The 16,685-nt window shown below is 50.8% G+C and overlaps 1 protein-coding gene, 1 long non-coding RNA gene and 1 other non-coding gene across 7 annotated transcripts; 1 reads left to right on the forward strand and 2 right to left on the reverse strand.

Annotated features, from left to right (window-relative positions):
• Positions 1 to 5: 5 nt before the first annotated feature.
• On the forward strand, positions 6 to 13,064 carry PARN (poly(A)-specific ribonuclease). 5 transcript variants are annotated; one of them, XR_005558732.1, is made up of 24 exons: positions 6 to 155; positions 250 to 327; positions 945 to 1,012; positions 1,093 to 1,174; positions 1,651 to 1,711; positions 2,033 to 2,198; positions 2,898 to 2,963; positions 3,070 to 3,108; positions 3,426 to 3,468; positions 3,897 to 3,977; positions 4,121 to 4,177; positions 4,730 to 4,807; positions 5,320 to 5,363; positions 5,922 to 5,964; positions 6,906 to 6,981; positions 7,397 to 7,507; positions 7,601 to 7,670; positions 7,950 to 8,005; positions 8,380 to 8,466; positions 8,818 to 8,892; positions 10,511 to 10,703; positions 11,198 to 11,388; positions 12,217 to 12,374; positions 12,512 to 13,064. XR_005558732.1 is itself a non-coding variant. In XM_039360293.1 (24 exons), exons 1-24 carry the CDS (start codon positions 137 to 139, stop codon positions 12,267 to 12,269), a joined length of 1,917 nt encoding a protein of 638 aa, XP_039216227.1. In that variant the 5' UTR covers positions 22 to 136; the 3' UTR covers positions 12,270 to 13,064. The 5 variants fall into 5 exon arrangements, 4 of the variants coding, with proteins under 4 accessions (XP_039216224.1, XP_039216225.1, XP_039216226.1 ...); XM_039360293.1 differs by adding an exon at positions 423 to 502 and having other exon boundaries at positions 22 to 155; positions 12,217 to 13,064; XM_039360290.1 differs by having other exon boundaries at positions 12,217 to 13,064.
• LOC120315636 lies at positions 12,398 to 16,410 on the reverse strand. The gene is made up of 2 exons (XR_005558734.1): positions 16,131 to 16,410; positions 12,398 to 14,367 (listed from the first exon to the last, which is right to left on the reverse strand). It is a non-coding gene; the product is annotated as an uncharacterized LOC120315636 (long non-coding RNA).
• Positions 16,411 to 16,481: 71 nt separating this feature from the next.
• TRNAT-CGU lies at positions 16,482 to 16,553 on the reverse strand. Its single transcript has one exon. It is a non-coding gene; the product is annotated as a tRNA-Thr (tRNA).
• Between the last annotated feature and the right edge of the window lie 132 nt (positions 16,554 to 16,685).

A 16,685-nucleotide genomic window follows, 5' to 3' on the forward strand; every position in this document is an offset into this window, starting at 1 on the left:
GCGGGCGCTCCTGCGCATGCGCGGGCTGCGACGCTCTCCGACCACGTGCCCGTGACGCGTCTGCGCGCCGGGCCGCCGCGTTTGTTTCCGGAAGTGCTGGCGCGGCCGGTGGGGGTGCGACCCGGCGCCAGGCGGGATGGAGATCACCCGGGGCAGTGAGTGGCGGCGCCTCCGGGGGCGGGCGGGGCGCGGGGGAGGGGAGGGCGGCGGCGGCGGCGGGGCCCCGGCTGACCCTCGCTCTGTCCGCAGATTTCAAGAGCGCGCTGGGCACCGTCTACCAGGCCGTGGAGGACGCCGATTTCCTGGCCATCGACGGGGAGTTTTCAGGTATCGCGGCCGACCCGCCAACCCCCCTAGTCTCCCCCCCGGGCCATGAGCCCCGCTCGCCCCGGCCGAGGCCTCAGGTCTTACTCCGCTTGCAGGCATCAGCGACGGGCCGTCCGTGAGCGCCCTGACCAACGGCTTTGACACGCCCGAGGAGCGGTACCAGAAGCTGCGGAAGGTGAACGGGCGGTGGGCCGGGGGAGCCTCGCTCGAGCCCCTCCGTTGCTCCCGGAGGGAACGGGCGCTGCTGTGAAACCTCTGGGCGCCTTGCCGCCCCCCAGCCAGCTGGACTCAAGTCGCCCTCCCTCCTCCTCCTCCTTCCCCCCTTCCCCCTTCGGAAAAGGTGTTGCTTGCTGCTTTCCCCCTTAAATCCCGAGCTTCGGCTGCTGCCAGTAAGATGGCTCTGAATCCTTCCACGCCTGTTTTCTGGAAGCTGCTCAATTTCGTCCGGCTTTAGTAGTTGAAGCATCAGAAGTTTCACCAGCCCTGAAAATCAGAAGGAAACTAGAACAGCTGCCTCTGGCCCTCAGCAAAACATTCCAGAGTTTAAATAATCCTCCAGTTTCTCTGAATGAATAACTGGTTGCTTAGAATTCATGTTCATTTCTTTTTCCACCCAGCATTCCATGGATTTCTTGCTGTTCCAGTTTGGCTTGTGCACTTTTAAATATGATCACACAGAATCTAAGTATGTCATCTTGGTTTTTAAAATTAAGTGTGGTAGCATGCATAACTTGTAAACTGATTTTCAACCGTATTTTCTTTTAGGTATATCATGAAATCATTTAACTTCTATATTTTCCCCAAACCTTTCAACAGAACATCACCAGATGTCAAGTTTGTCTGTCAGGTATATATGTATTCCCCCCCCCTTCCAATCCAAAGCAAAATCTTCCACTACCAAGTCAGTCTTACATAAATGCAGTGCTGCAAGCTGCATAATGTTTTCTTTATCATTAGGAAGCTAGATTATAAGTTATTAAAAATATGTTTTTTAAAGTCAGAAGGATCGTCAATTTAAGACAAAGTTTCATAAGGGTGAAGTGGCTGCAGAGGAAAATATTTTTTCCTTTGCATTCTCAGTACTTCAGTGTCGCCCACAGATGTGGTTTCTAGCCTGATGTTAGAGAAAAGGTAAATTGCTTGGAAGCTTCCTTGTGCCTTGCACCAAGATGAGCAGTTTGAATTGTATCTGGGAGATTGTAAATGTATTGCTTCGTCAAATGAATAAAATATATATAACCTACCATGAATTGACATTAATTTCATTAGATTGAAATCACTTGTAGAATTATGCATAAATCTGTTTTCCTGTTTTTTTTCCAGAGCTCAAGTATAGATTTTTTAGCAAACCAGGGATTTGATTTTAATAAAGTTTTTCGAAATGGTAAGTCTTTTAAAAGTATTTTAAAAGTAACTTTGTATTTCTATAGCTGTAGCTTCAACTTTTCTTTCCAGTATTGTGCAATCTGATCATGGAGAAAGAACGTCATATTTTATAGCAGTTTGTGGTTAAAGTTTAATTCTCATCAATGAGAATTCTATCCCACCAAGAGAGTTAAAAGTTCTATTCCAATGCATCTGGAGGAAACTAGGATAGGAAAGGATGACTAGATGCCCAGCTGTTTAAATTGGAAGAGTTTTAAAACTGAGAACTTCATCTGAGTCCCTCCCACCCACTCATCCCCACCTTCCCCCTGTTTTTAAGGTATCCCTTACTTAAATCAAGAAGAAGAAAGACAGTTACAGGAGCAATATGAGGAGAAGCGCTCTCAAGCCAATGGGCTTGGGGGTTTGGCCTATATGTCACCTGGTGCTGCCAAGCCTCCATCGGCTGTTCCTGAGGATCAGAAGAAATTCATTGAGAAAGTTGTGTAAGTGAATATGCAGTCTCTACTTGGAGAGGGTCTCAGAACACCACTGGTAATTGTTGCATTTAGGTTTTCAATTATTTCCTGGGCTGGACAAAGTTTTGCCAAGAAGAGGATCCTCTTGTTGCCATCTACCAGTCTGGAAATGGATTTGCAGTTTATCTCAGGCAGGGGGGAGGCTGATAGAGGCTCACCACCTCAGTACATTTCTCTGCAGCACTTTCAGCCATAAAGGCCCTGCTTTGGGCTCCTGCATGATCAGGGTGTGGGGGTTTTAACTGGGGACAGGGCCTTCACACATGTAGTGCCCACAAGGCTCTTCAGGAGGAGATTGTTATGAAGCCTAGCCATCTGCATTTGCCTGCTTAAGTATCCCTTGATTCTTTGTTTTTGCTGATCCTACATTTGTGGGGATTTGGTTATGTTGGTTCCTTGTTTTACCCACTCACCCCATTTACTTTGAATTTGTGAAAGTACTGATTTTAAATCAGTACTTTCAGAAATTCAAAGTAAATGGGGTGAGTGGGTAATTTGTGATAATGTGCACAGTGAGGATCCAGGTAATAGTAAAACTTGTCAGTTCTCCCATTTTGGGAACATGAGCCATCACGGACTAGCAGGGGGATGATGGTTCTACCTTCCCCATTGTGGGAGGAGGCCAGCCAGAAAGAAGATGCCTTCTGCTTCTCCCCCTCTTTTCAGAGAAAGGATAGAAGATCTCCTGCAGAATGAAGAAAACACCACCGTGCAGCTGGAACCGTGCACCGGGTTCGTTCCTCTGGGTCTTGGGCAGAGTTTTGAGTAGATGAGGCTGGTTGGGCAGCGAAGAGGAGGGGAAATAGCAACCTTAATATCTTTCTCTTCCTCTCTGTAGGTTTCAGAGGAAGCTAATCTATCAGACGCTGAGCTGGAAGTGAGTGGTGCCCCTGGGACCGGTTGCTACAAGGAGATTCTCCGCATCTGGGGAGCCACACCCGGGCATGCTATATCCTTGGGGGGAGAGTGTCAAATCTCCTGGGTGGGTGTTGATGCAGAGCTCCTTGTCAGAGCCAAAGAGCCAGGCGGCCAAGTCTGTTTTCCCTTCAGGCATTTTTTTCTTTATTCACCAAGCATGGAGTTTACACTGATATTTCTGTTTCTGATGTTATTGCCGAACGTTTTCTTGATTATTTTCTTTTCTGCAAACTTGAGGATTATTATTAATCCTTTTTTTTTTCAATTTCACCATAGATATCCAAAAGGCATCCATGTTGAAACTGTGGAAACAGAAAAGGTGACTAGTTCTGCATTTTCCATTTCATACCTTGGTAGGACTGTGGGATTCTCCAGGCATCTGTAGGAGAGTTTCAGTGGGCAGGTGGCAGCTGCTCCTTTGCTAGTGTGATCCGGGGCAAAGCCCTTACAAAAGAGAGACCTCCAGGGGGATGGCTCATGTATTCGCCTGCCGCTTCTGAATCTTGAAGCTGAGACACAGTATTTTAAAGTAGCTCTGCCTGGCCTGCTGCCCTCCAGATATGCTGGGGTGGGGACTTGTAGGATTCTCAGGCAGGACGTCGAGTTAGACTGGGAAAACCATGTGAGAACGTCAGATTGATTCTCGCTCCTCCCCCACCCAGGGAATTGACGTGTAGCGTTGTGTAAGAGTGCTCGGTCATTGTGCCCTTGCTTGCTTGTGCCTGCATTAACCTTTGTGGCTCTTAGAAGGAGCGATACATGATCATCAGCAAAGTGGACGAAGAGGAGCGCAAGAGAAGAGAGCAGGAGAAGCAAGCAAGAGAGCAGGCAGGTGCCCCCAATGCCTCTGTCAGGACAGGGATGGGCTTGCTGGGCTGCGGACAGTGTCTCAGCTCCAGTAGGAGAGGCTGATTCGCAGGAATCCTGGGCTGAACCAGGCAAGAGACTCACCCTGGTCTTTTCACTTGCAGGAAGAGCTGAAGGATGCGGTGGGGTTTTCCCGAGTCATTCATGCCCTTGCAAATTCTGTACGTTTGTTGCTTTCTGGTGTGTGTATGTGTAAAATGAAGCCAAATGTCTCTGTAATAGAAAAGGTCCCAGGCCTTGAGGTGGGACATAAGGCAGGGCCTTGGAAAGGGGCAAGGGGGGCTGGGATTAAAAGAGCCACAAGGGCAACTGCCCCACCTATGGGAATGAACCCTTTTCTTCAAGCCCTGTCAATGCCCATCTCCAAGCGGGTTATGGGGAACTGTGCCCCAGGCACGGAGTGGCCATCCAAGGCAGCTCTCTGGCAGTGCTTGGTTTGTGCCATGGACCGTTTATTTAGGTAGCCACCTGCGTGGTTTAATGGATCATCCAAAGTATTTTTTAATTCTGTGGTTTTTTTTCTGTTACTTGTTTTCTTTAAATCACTTTTAAGGCTTTTCTTTTTTGTAAAGTGCCTGAAATCATTAGGAAAAGTATGCATGCCATCAGCAGCTGAAGTTAGCCAAAAACGTACCCAAAGTCAGGGTACTGTGGTGGGGTGGAGAACATGCTGTGCCTCTGCCTGAGCATTTGACTGGGTTGCTTCTCCACAGGGCAAGCTCGTGGTCGGACATAACATGTTGCTGGATGTCATGCACACCATCCACCAGTTCTACTGCTTTCTCCCCGAGGTTGGTGGTTTCTTCCTTGCGCTGAAATCTGCTTTTCCTCAAAATGCCCTTTGCAGGAAGGTCACTTCTTCCCCCTCCATTCAGCAGAGGCTCACCTGCCTGGGGCACACATGGACTGGTGGTCCTGGATGGAAGGTGGGGACCAGCACCCATCCTGGGTCTTGTGAGACTGACGCTCTGCCTCCCAAAGGGACCGACTAGATTGGTCCAGGATGCCAGCAGCTCCCAATATGTTCCCCCCAGTAGTTGATAGTCAAAGGGAGACTGCTTCCCTCTGTGACATTCCCTCTGCCTTTTTCCTGGAAGCTTGCTAGATTTTTTAACTTCCAAAACTTCTCTCATTAGTTCTGTTAAGCTGACAACCACCTGTAGCATTAAAAAAAAACAACCGTGTTTTTGATGGCATCTTAAGTGTAACGTCCAGCCTTTTCTTTGGCATTGTAAGCTTTGCTTTTGATGCAGTTTACACTATCTCTTTTGGTCTCAACAATCTGGTTCCTTTTAAATTTCAGGACTTCAGTGAGTTCAAAGAACTAGCAACTTGCGTCTTCCCAAGGTGTGTGCTTCCGTTTGCTTCTGTGTAAGAACATAAGCCAGCTCAGTTCAGCAGTCTGTTCTCTAAGGGGGCCCCCAACCATCCCAGGAAGCCCCTTCTCAGTCCTCTGGCAGAGGGCCTTCAGAGGCAGTCCTGCTACCCATCAAGGCTAAAAGCTGTGGATGCCCACAAGCAGCTGGGATCTCAGTTAAAGTATTGCTGTAACACCGGTAGCAATAGCGCTTAGACTTATATACAGCTTCGCAGTGCTTGACAGCCCTCTCTAAGCGGTTTACAGAGTCAGCCTATTTGCCCCCAACAATCTGGGTCTCATTTTACCAACCTTGGAAGGCTGAGACAACCTTGAGCCGGTGAGAATTGAATTGCTGGCAGCCGGCAGTCAGCAGAAGTAGCCTGCAGTGCTGCATTCTAACCACTGCGCCTCCGCCACAATCTTCCTCTTGTGGAACATTCAAACTTAGGAATTGTCTGCTGATTCTTCCGTGTAGCCATCTTATTTCAGGCCTGCCACCCCTTATATGTTTTCCAGAATTTATAACTCTAAAATCTGTTTTACAGGCTATTGGACACTAAATTGATGGCAAGCACTCAGCCATTCAAGGTAGGACATTTGCATTTTTTGGATAGCATCTGTTAAAATAGTATTGTAATTTGCAAAGTTAATGAAGTGAAACAGACAGATAAAATAAGACTGTTTTGCAACAAAGATAACATGCCATTTATGCATCCAGTGAACCGCCTTTTCCAGGTCACAGAATGCTGTCCTCAAGAGGGAGATATCGATGCTTGCCAGAAGGCAAAACTGCTAACTGCACAAACAAAAGCTAGCCTTTGCCTAAATGCCTGGCTGTTTGGAGGAAGGGAGGGCGAGGGGGGGACGAGTGCCCCGGAAGAAGCCCTTAGTGTCAGTTCCTGCCTTTAGCAGGAGCTCTTGGTGCCCCTGACATCGTCAGTTCCACCTGTTGCTCGGTGGGAGCAGGGGCTTCTGGCCGCTAGGGACCTTTAGTTGTCTTTGCTCATTAGAGTGAAGGCAAGAATAATACCGGTGAGCTTGCCTTGGAAGCATTTTACGTAGGGCTCACCAGTGGATGTATATTTTGGTTAATTGGTGAAAACATTAGAAGGGATTTCATCTTCTTCTTGTTTTCTTGCTATCAGTTGGTACTGATAATCATGGCCCAAACTGCATTAGTGGACTGTGGCACAATTTAAAACTTCTGAGATGGTGTTGGTTTTAAAACTCTCAAACTCTGTTTTGATTTCTAAAAGACTTTGCAACCACTGTGGTCTTTCCAAGGAGGCCAAGGTTTTGGGAAGTGTGCATGTATCGTGTGTGTGTGTATGTGAGAAAGAGACAGGAAGAGAGAGGGGGGGAGGGAATGAGGGAGAGGGAGAGAGAGAGAGAGAGAGAGAGAGAGAGAGAGAGAGAGAGAGAGAGAGGACTTGTACAGCATTCATACCTGTCTGCAGACATCAGCTTGCAATCAGAGATGCTTTGTGCTCTCTTCTCTTCTCTTCTCTTCTCTTCTCTTCTCTTCTCAGGAAATTATTAAGAACACTTCCCTGGCAGAGTTGGAAAAGCGTTTGAAGGAGACACCCTTCAGTCCTCCTAGAGTTGGCAAGTTGAAATCTGGCTTTTAGTAGATGTGGCAAATGAGCCTGTAAAGGTGTGCTTTTGCTTTGGTGGAGATTCTCTCTAGCTAGCATTTCTATACAATTTTGTTGGGGAATTTAGACCGGGGCTTCAGAAACACACAAAACTAGTGGCACTATTGAACTAGTAGCTGGATGAAAAAGGCTACTTTTTCATCAGAGGCAACAGAGCTTTCCATGTGAAATTGTTCATGTTTATTAAGAATAGAACATGTCAAAATGGAGACATTCTTGGGTCTGCTGGGGTGGGGTGGGGGTCAGCAAAACAGTCTCTGGGAGGAAACTGGGCACCTCAAGCAGTTTCTGCACCCCTGTCTGGACTAAAGTGTTCCTCTTCCCATCCAGGTGACTTTGAGTAAAAGCATCCTTTCCTTCCTCAGAAAGTGCCAAGGGGTTTCCCAGCTACAATACGGCTTCAGAGCAGCTTCACGAAGCTGGTTATGATGCCTACATCACGGGCCTCTGCTTCATCTCCATGGCAAACTTCTTAGGTACTCTGACGTCCTCCCAGTGCGCGGCAGCCTCTTTCTCCCTTTCTGCTTGGCTCATCATGATGATTTTTTGTCATATCCTTTGCTCATCAGGTTCATTTCTCAGCCCTCCTGCAAATCATGTTTCTGCCAGTTCGAAACTGATAGAGCCTTTTTTCAACAAGTAAGTAACAACCGTCTTTGAAAACCGTCCCACTATTTGCTAGTTGTTTGCTAGAGAGATTTTCTTGCCCCGTTGTTTAGTGCAAGCTGCTACCCTAAGCTGAGACCACTAGAGCCCAGCTTTTGGGAGGCTAGCAGCACCTTCACCTTGCCATGTAGTTTAGAGGTGCTCTTTTGCTAGCTTTTCATGGAGCTAGGTAAGCAGAGACGAAGAAATCTTTTTGTTTTGTTTATAAGAGCCCAGTATAATATCCAAGTGACTCTCTTACTTTTGCTTCAGATTATTTCTGATGAGGGTGATGGACATTCCATATCTTAATTTGGAAGGACCAGATTGTGAGTGTTCCCCCCCCCATCTTTAAGACACATCAAAATAGTGGGATGGTTCACATCTTTTTCATTTTGCAGCAGCCTAGAAGAAGCATTTCCCCCTTTGGGGGGGACTAAGTTGCAGGAAAATGAGGAATTGACTGAAGGTTGGCAAGGCATGGTTGGGTAAAATGTGCGTGAGCTTGTTCAAGACTGTCTCTGGATTTAAATCTGCCTTCCCCAGAGTGATGTTTCTGTATGGTTAGCCCAGTGGGGAAAATCTCACCTTGATCTTAGCTACTTGCCTTTGGCTCCTGGGCGCACCAGGGCTGCATGCAACAGAGCTTACCAAAAATATGTGTCACTTCCGGAGTTCATATCAGTTTCTTCTGGTTTTGTAGTACAGCCAAAACGTGATCACGTCCTTTATGTTACCTTTCCCAAAGAGTGGAAAACAAGTGATCTTTACCAGCTGTTTAGTGCTTTCGGTAAGTAGACCTGCTGTTCCAGTGACAAATTTGTATAAAAGAGCAGTTGAATTTGGCACAGGGGCCAAAATGGAAGGCTAAAAGCAAAGGGTCCTGGCATTGGTGGCTGGAGAGTAGGTGGGGTTGGGGTTTCTGGAGCCCTTTTGGGCAGGACAACTCAGCAAAGCCCCCACCCCTCCCTTGATGCATCCCTGTGCTGGGAGGTGTCGCTCCTCCCTCCGGCCTTCCCTGATTCAGGGGCATCAGCCTTTTCCTTCAGGGTGAGAGCTGCCCCTGTCCACCATGATTCGTTTTCACTGTGCTTGAACAGATCTGATCAGAACAGAGTTTACATTCCCCTTCCAATTTTAGGAAACATTCACGTGTGTTGGATTGACGATACATCAGCATTTGTGTCCTTGAGTCAGCCTGAACAAGTACAGATTGGTGAGTACCATAAAACCTTGAAAAGTAGGGTTCACAACTGGCTATTTTTACAAAACATCTGCTAATAGTTTTAATGTTTAAAGAAGTTCCCTATATCTTTAGTCCTTCCTCCACTATTTGTCTTGTGGAACCATGGACTTCGTTAATTTTTCTCTTTCTGGTGATCTGCTGGGTGGGAGCAGCCAAATGCCAGGAAAGGAAAGGCATGGAAAAGAGGGACCAAGGAATGCAGCCCCCTTCAGCCCTTTGCAGGCCAAACTCTTGTGCTCAATCCTGCCAGATCAGCAGCAGGATTGCTGAGCTTCTGGAGCAGGAGGCATCCCGCAGCGTTGGGAAGCTCAGGTGCGCTCCCTGGGCATGACCGGGCAGGAATGCCCTGCGCAGCTTCTGTCCATGAGTCCATCCAACTGCCTTCTGTGGGAGGACCTGAAAGGTCCAGCCTGGAATGGAGAGTTGTGTGGCAGGGCTGTCTCGGACCAAAAAATGCTGTTCATCTTGGATCAAGACTTGGATCGATTGCTGCAACAGGCACAGCCCTTGGCAGACTGTGGGGTTCCTCTCTCTCTCTGGGGCACTGGCACTTCCCTTTTCCTCATTCTGCAACGTCACGTTAAAAAAATCCTTTATGTGATGGTTTATTTTGCCAAAGCCTCACCTCTTCTAACCAGTGAAATATAAAGTTTTGCTTCAAGATTTTGCCTGTCCCCAGAAGCTTCTTTGCCCAAAGGACACCCTGGCAGGGCAGTCATGAGCCGGGTTTTCTTTGCCAAGAGCAAAGGGAGAAAGCCGGGAGGGAGGGGGGCTTGTCATCCAAGGTGAGCTGCAACTCTTCCTGGAGTGTGGAGCAAGTGAGCGGAGCTGAGGTGCTTCAGACCAGCCATCCACCTGGTTGGGCTCTTCTCAGGTGAGCAGGAAAAGGAGAGGCTGCTCTGCCTTTTGATCTTGAGAGAAAACAGAAGCCACAGAGAAATGAAACCATCGGCCACAGCCTGACAGACGCTTCCAGGCGACTCCCTGGCAGAGTTGGGGTCAAGGGACAGAAGCTGTTTTTCAGGCAGGCCAGGGCTGAAGGTTGCAACGCCTGACTCTTGAGCAACAGCCGAGGGCCTGTGGAGCCGCTTTCTGCTTCTGCGTGATGTGAAGAATTCTGGCACAGAACAGGAAAGAAAAATGGATGATTTGATGAACTTTGCATACTGTGCTATTTTCTAACAAGCCACGCTCACTCTTAAAGCAACAGGGTGGGGAAAGAGACCCTTCGGGAGGGCCATGCTCACATCTGGCCGACTTACTTTCTTGAATCTACCTCTCTATCTTGAAGGCTGGGGACAATTTTTTTTAAAAAAAAAACTAGAGGTGTCTCTGACATGGGTACAGCTTCCCCCCCCCCCAACAATTTCTACCAGAAGCCTACCTTGAGCTTTCTGGTGTTTTTCCTAGGAACAGGATAGTGGCTTCCTTCACCGGCATTGTGGTTATGTTCTGAATATAGCCTGAAGCCCCCCCCCTGAAAAAAGGGCTCCTCTGCTCCCTCCCCACCTTCTTAGCCTGGGCAGATTGGAGGCCGTCCTGGAGAGGATTGCCTTCTGAGTGATTTTGTATTGATCTGTTTCCACAGCCGTTAATACCAGCAAGTATGCTGAAAGTTACCGCATCCAGACTTACGCAGAATATATTGAAAAGAAGCAGGAGGAGAGGAGGCAGGCGAAGAGAAAATGGGCAGAAGACAGTTGGAAGGAGATGGAAGTGAAACGGTTAAAGACGCAGGCCAGCCCCTTCGCACTCCAGAGCCGTTATTACAGTATTTGCAGGTGAGGCACGTTGGGGCACTGGGCCTGTTTGGCACCAGGCGGGTTTCGTGGGCAAGAGAATGACTCAGTTTGGTAACTCCCATGGCCAGAAACCAGCCCAGCCGGTTCAGCAGAAGACAGTTAGCCCCGGCTGGGAAACCACGAAGCCCAGTTGCCTCCTGTGAGTTTTTACCCTGGGCAGACCTGTCGCTTCCAAGGGGACACAAACATCTGCTTGTACGATGGGGGCCAGTGCAGATGGCCAGTCAAGCTTGAAGAAGAGCCAGTTTGGGTAGCTGTTAATGTGACGCAAACCAGGATTCAGCCGGCTAGTAATCAGGACAACAGGTTGGTCCTGAGAACAGCTGTAGGTGCTCTTAGGAAAGACAGCAGTGCAGAGCAGAATTGTATCCCTCCTTCCTTCAGGATGCTCCCTGGGAACACTTATAGGAACGTTCCCACAGACCTTTGGACGACTAAAATGTCTCCCTTTCGGGCTTCTCCCATTACCCCAGTATTTCAACCCTCAGCTCCGTGGGGAAGAGAAGCATGAGCCCCATCCAAGAGGAGAGCACCACAGATGACCTGGAGGAGGCCACAGTGCAAGAGGTGGACCTGGCCCACCATGACCCCTTCCAGGAGCCCCCCGAAGAAAAGAAGCAAGCCAAGAAGCTCAAGAAGGGTAAAAGGGAGCAAACGTTGGATGGTAGGTGGTTTCCACCGGGTGCTTGATCTGACAGCTGTGGGCAGCCTTGGCCTGTTTGCCGACTGGCAGGCCTGGAGTGAGGGAAAACCACTGGGTACAGCAGTTTGTGATTTGCCACATAATCTGAGAACTTTGAATGATAAAAACATGGCAGAGGAGATTGTTGCATCCCAGTTGTCATTTTTATTTTGCCCGGCGTTGGGATACTCAAAGCGCACCAAACGGGGCTGCTGAGGCCGCTCAGATTCAACCCCATCCTCCCACCCGGACAGTCTCAGCAACCCTCTAACTGATCAGCCCAGGAGGATGAGTCTCCTTGGGGGTGGCACAAGGGCTGAATTCCCAAGGGAGCTGTGCCCTCTCAGAGGAGTGGAGGCGGTGCCTCCAGCAGGGAAGGCACAACAGAAATCCTCCTCTAGTCAGCTGCAATGCCAGCCATGGACTTTGCTGCCCAGATGCAGGCTGTGCAACGCTTATTGCCTGAAATTTGAGAAGCTGCCATGAAAACCTCCCGTGGCCCCCCTGGAGGTTCTTCTTCCAAAGTTCGGGACAGGAAGAGTTGCCTTGCTGCCTTCTGGGTGGAAAGGGGGAAACCCCCCGTTCTCTCCTTTTAGAGACCCCAGAGGGCTCCAAGCCCAGATCGGTCTGCGCTCCTCCTCCTGACTCCCTCGCAATCAGAAATGGCCACTGTGCTCAAAGGGGCTGAGAAAACGGGCAAAATGGTTGCTGGCCTGGGATTCATCCCAGCCAGCATGCACGGGGACTTTGGCCTGAGTCGGTTGGGTTTTGTGTTCGTTCAGTTGTGTGGTTGTGTTGTGCTTCTTGTAGGGGCGCTCAAGCCCACCCCCACCAGGCTCTTCGATGTGCCGGACACGTGGTAGCTGCCAGGAGCACCAGTCAAAATGGGCTTCCATTCCAAGGAACCGGCGGCATGGTCCTCCCAAGCCACGCTGAATGAAGAAAGGAGGCTGATGCACAAATAAGAGGCAGGACACTTCTTAGAAATCTGTTTTATTTTTTAATGTCTACTGAACAATCACGGTCACTGTTTTTATGTGTGTGCATGTATGTACGTGTCCATTTCCTTGATTATGTGAAAGCCTTTTGCCGTCACTTGTGTTAGATCAAAATGCCAAACCTCCGGGGCTGGACCATCCATCCATTCATGTCACGTGGCTGAGAAACTTCACAGAGTCTGTGTGCAGCTTGCTATGCTGGTCCCCCTCGATTCGCAAATCCTCTCCTCTTCAGACATTCAGGCACATCAACGACCAGTGGGGCGCCTGGTGCTTTCAACCACTTCTTCCCTGCCATTTTCTGCAGTAGTAAAAGTGCATCCTATTCCCCTGCCACCCACCCCCAAATTAAAGGGAAACTGTCCTTTCGCTTTGGGAAAGAAAGCAGGTCTCAGTCTCCACACTGAGTTTGAGAACTGGCCTCCTATACCTGGAAGGGAGGGAAGCTTCTCGGGCACCTTTTCCCTTGATTCATGACTTGCATGCTATACTTAAAAAGTCAAAGATAAATCAGCAGCGTCACCAGCTTTTGTTAGTCTGAAAAATCAATCCGCTTTGGTAGATTTCATAAACTTGGTTTGATATTTAACATTTTTGTATCGTGGAATGAAAAATGTTATTTCCATAAAGTGAAAAATTAAAGAATCTTTTTCTTAGGAATCTGTGCTTAACGTTTCTAAGGCTGGGCCCTTTCTCCTGTGGTCATAGAATCCACCTGGAGTGGCTTCTGGGCTTCTGTTTGCCTGATAAGCACCTAGCCCCACTGCAGCAAAGGCCACTCCACTGACGGCACTCCTCCTGTGGAAGGCCGATCATTAAAGGGAGGGCCAGGCATCCCTCTGCAGAAAAAGCCAGCCACTCTGGCTCCTGGTGGAGGAAATGCAGTTGTTGTTGGTGCCGTAGCAGCTGGCACAGCCACAGGAGGCCATTCTCCTTTGGGAAGGGTAGTATCCCCACGAGAAACTGTCTCTGCAGTTCCTCCCTCAAGTTCCCACTTTCTCTTGCTGCTGGCAGAACGAGAACTGGGAGCCGGCAAGCAAACAGGCCATTCCTTTTTGCTGCCTTGATGGCGCAAAACCTGCTCCTCACCTCTCTTCTGGCAGCCACCGGAAAGCTGTGGGCATTGCTGTGCATCACTGTCCAGAGCAATGTCCAACAGGAAGGAAACCTGGGCAGGGTCGCTTCTCTGCCCTATACCACCATGGGTCAAGGGGCCAGTTCCTTCTGCTGTGAAGTTGTTCTCAAGCTGCTTTTTCCAGGAATCTCTTGAGAGGTTTCCTTTTCAGCCTATTTAAGCTGTGTGGGAATGTTAATGAAATTGGTGTTAATTGTGGACTTAACTCTTGCAGAGTCCCAGATTGCCAGTGTGGCCTTAGGGGTGCAAGGAGCGTACAAAGTGATTAGTCTAAAACTGAAGTTTTGCAGAAATTGATAGGCCCTGCCAATTGATGCCCAGCCCTCAACCTTCACGCCTCTGACAAATGATGGAAATATTTGCTTTTTGGCAGCCCCATTTAGCAATGAATTCTGGGAGGGAGGGGGGGGGAAGAGTCAGGAAGTTGTCCAAGGCAAATTCTGAAGTCTGCCTGGTTCTTGGGTAGGAAGTTTTCCTGATTCAGTAGCTGCCCCTGAATGGAGGTGAGCAGTGCCCATCCCACAAAGGGCGAGTGCAGCTGTTTCACAGAGGCACCAGCTGGGGAAGAGAGAAAAACCACCTTGGGAAGGAGAGGGTTCCAGCCTAGGTAGGCTCCCTTCTGCGTCCTGGCAGATGGGTTGACTTCCCTCTGGGCAGACTGAACTGCAGGCCACATGCTCTGGTGAATGTCTCCTTCAGCCCTGAATGTTTCTGACATTCCCAGTTGCTGGAGTGTAGAGTGAGAAGCAGCCCCTTTGCAGCTGTGAGGAAGTGTGATTCTTATCCCGCAGGAGAAGTTTCAGGAAATGCCTCCGATGCCTGGGAGACCTGGAAAAGGAATGCCTTTCTCTGCTTCTGTCTTCTGGGTTCCCCGCTCCAACCCCCAAAGTATCAGGATCCCAGACAGATACTCCCAGGATTTCCAATTCAAACAACCAGGGGTCACACGCTTGCCATTTACCATCCCAGCAGTGCCCCCCAAGTGAAAAAAAGGCAATGTCATCCACACATTTCTTGACCCCAGCTTTGAGATATGGCAAGAGCAATAAGGATTTTTAGGGGCATTATGGTAGCATGGAAAACACAGCTGCCCCCAAAAGTCCCTCATTTTCCCTGCACAAAGAGCAACTGGCGAAAGGGTTATCTGGGGGCTCCCACCTGCTCCTCCCTCTCAGCTGACTTTCCAGTAGTTCCACCTAAGGGGTCAGCGATATGCACACCATGCACCCATGACCTCCAGCCCCCCATGACATGCAGACACACCTCACTCCTTCTAATGCTCATTCAAACAAGGACTGAGGAGAAGCCGGATCCCCATCAGCTTCTCTCCTCCCCACATGGGGGCTCAGTCCCCCTGTTCCTGCTGCTACTCACAAAGCCCAGTTTACTGGTCTTGCGATCACCCCCCCCCCTCTGATTTCCATAGGACAGTCTCCACTTTGATTGGGACCTTGAGCACGTGGAGTCCCCCTCCATCTGCATAGGGGCTAGGCTGCCCCTTCCTCCCACACACCCAGCTCCCCCCCCCATTTTCTCAAATGACCCCTCTAAGGTCCACGTCCCCCTCCAGGTGGTAATGGCCATGGGAAACAGTGAAGCTCCCCCCCCCCGCCACTTGTTCTGTGCAGGAGCAAAGGAGCTCACTCTTCCATCAGCACCAGAGAGTAGAAACTTGGGGTTCCTTTGCAGAAGGTGAACCCAGAAGCGGGACTTTGTGGGCCAGTTGGGTACCAAGCAAGCTCATCTCGCCCCCAAAACCCCGACTCTGGGTTCACAGCCTCCCACAGGGAATTCCTCCTACAATATTCCCAGATCCACCAGAGACAAAATCGTCCCCCGCCCGCAGGCAAGCCACTTCCCCGAGAAGAGCCGGTTGGCCCCACTTCGCTCCCACCCAAGGCGCGTCCTTTCTGGGAACCCCAGCCGGGCGGGGTGTCAGTCCCGGTTCTTCCCAGCTGGGACCCCACCAGCTCCTCCCGCCTGGGGCCGCTCTCCCTCCAGACCTGGGAACTCTGCAGGGAAAGGCGCAATCTCTCGGCCTTTTCTCCCTTTCTCTACCAGGGAAACAAGGGACGGAAACGGCGCTTCAAGAGCTCAAGCAAAGCAACGACATTAAACGAACTCAGTGAAACGTCCAGAGCAGCAGCGCTGAAGGCGGGTGGGCAACTCCCAGAATTTCCAGCCTGGGAGGGGACGGAGCCGCCCCAGGGCTGCGAAACCTCGCTGAAGAGCCCCCCCCCCTCGTCCCAGCAGCGCCAGGGCCCTCCGTGCCCGCCCCGGACTTTCCTCCCCCTCCGCCCAGCGGGAGCGGCCAGAGGGACCCTCGCCCGCCCGCGCAATTCCCGGCCACAAGAGCAACCTCCGACGCGCGCGGCAGCAGACCCTGTCGGGACACCTGTCCGGGCGCACGGCGGCGCTTAACGCTACTCCGCCGCCGAGCTCGGACGGCGCTCCTCGCCCGCGGGGCAGACAGCCCCTTGAGGACCAGCTGCTTGGAAAGGAAGGCATGTTCCTCCGCCGCGTAGGGGCGCAGACGGGGGGTGTATACAGGCGGCCGCCCGTCCACTTTCCCGCGTGGGATGTCCACCGACCTCCCGATGTCTGGAAGCGTGGGATGCTTTCCCCTGGAGAAGGAGGCGAGGGCTGCCGCGAGTCTGGTAGCACGGTGGGGCCGGAGCACCCCAAGAAGAGGACATCGGGTGCCCCCCCTGACACGCGTGGGCAGAACGGAAGGCTCCGGGATCCTCGTCCTTCCCGAAGGAGCGTTGCACAAGAAATAAGTCCCCTCCTCTCTGGAAGGCCCGCCCGTGCAGCGAGGAAAGCTCCGTGTCTGCCTGCACGTGGAAAGTGCCACAGCCGCTCCCAGACCGCCCTAAAAATGAGCCCCTCCCATTCTTCCTATCGCCCCCGCCAGGGTAGCCGAGAGGTAGCTGGAACTCGCGAGGCACGGACGGGGTTCGAACCCGTGATCTTCGGTTTACGAGACCGACGCCTTACCACTTGGCCACCGCGCCTGCGTTGAACGGGGCGCTTAGCTCCCATCTAGGCTGGCGGCGCTCCCGAGACCGGCGTGCACACGTCTTGCCTGCGCGAGACGCACCGCCCCGAAGCGGGCTTCGGAGTAAGGGCAGGGCGGGCATCGCGGT

The sequence above is a fragment of the Crotalus tigris genome, unplaced genomic scaffold (assembly GCF_016545835.1).
Source record: "Crotalus tigris isolate CLP2741 ecotype Arizona unplaced genomic scaffold, ASM1654583v1 scf7180000019173.45859301935:6455823, whole genome shotgun sequence".
NCBI lineage: Eukaryota > Metazoa > Chordata > Lepidosauria > Squamata > Viperidae > Crotalus > Crotalus tigris.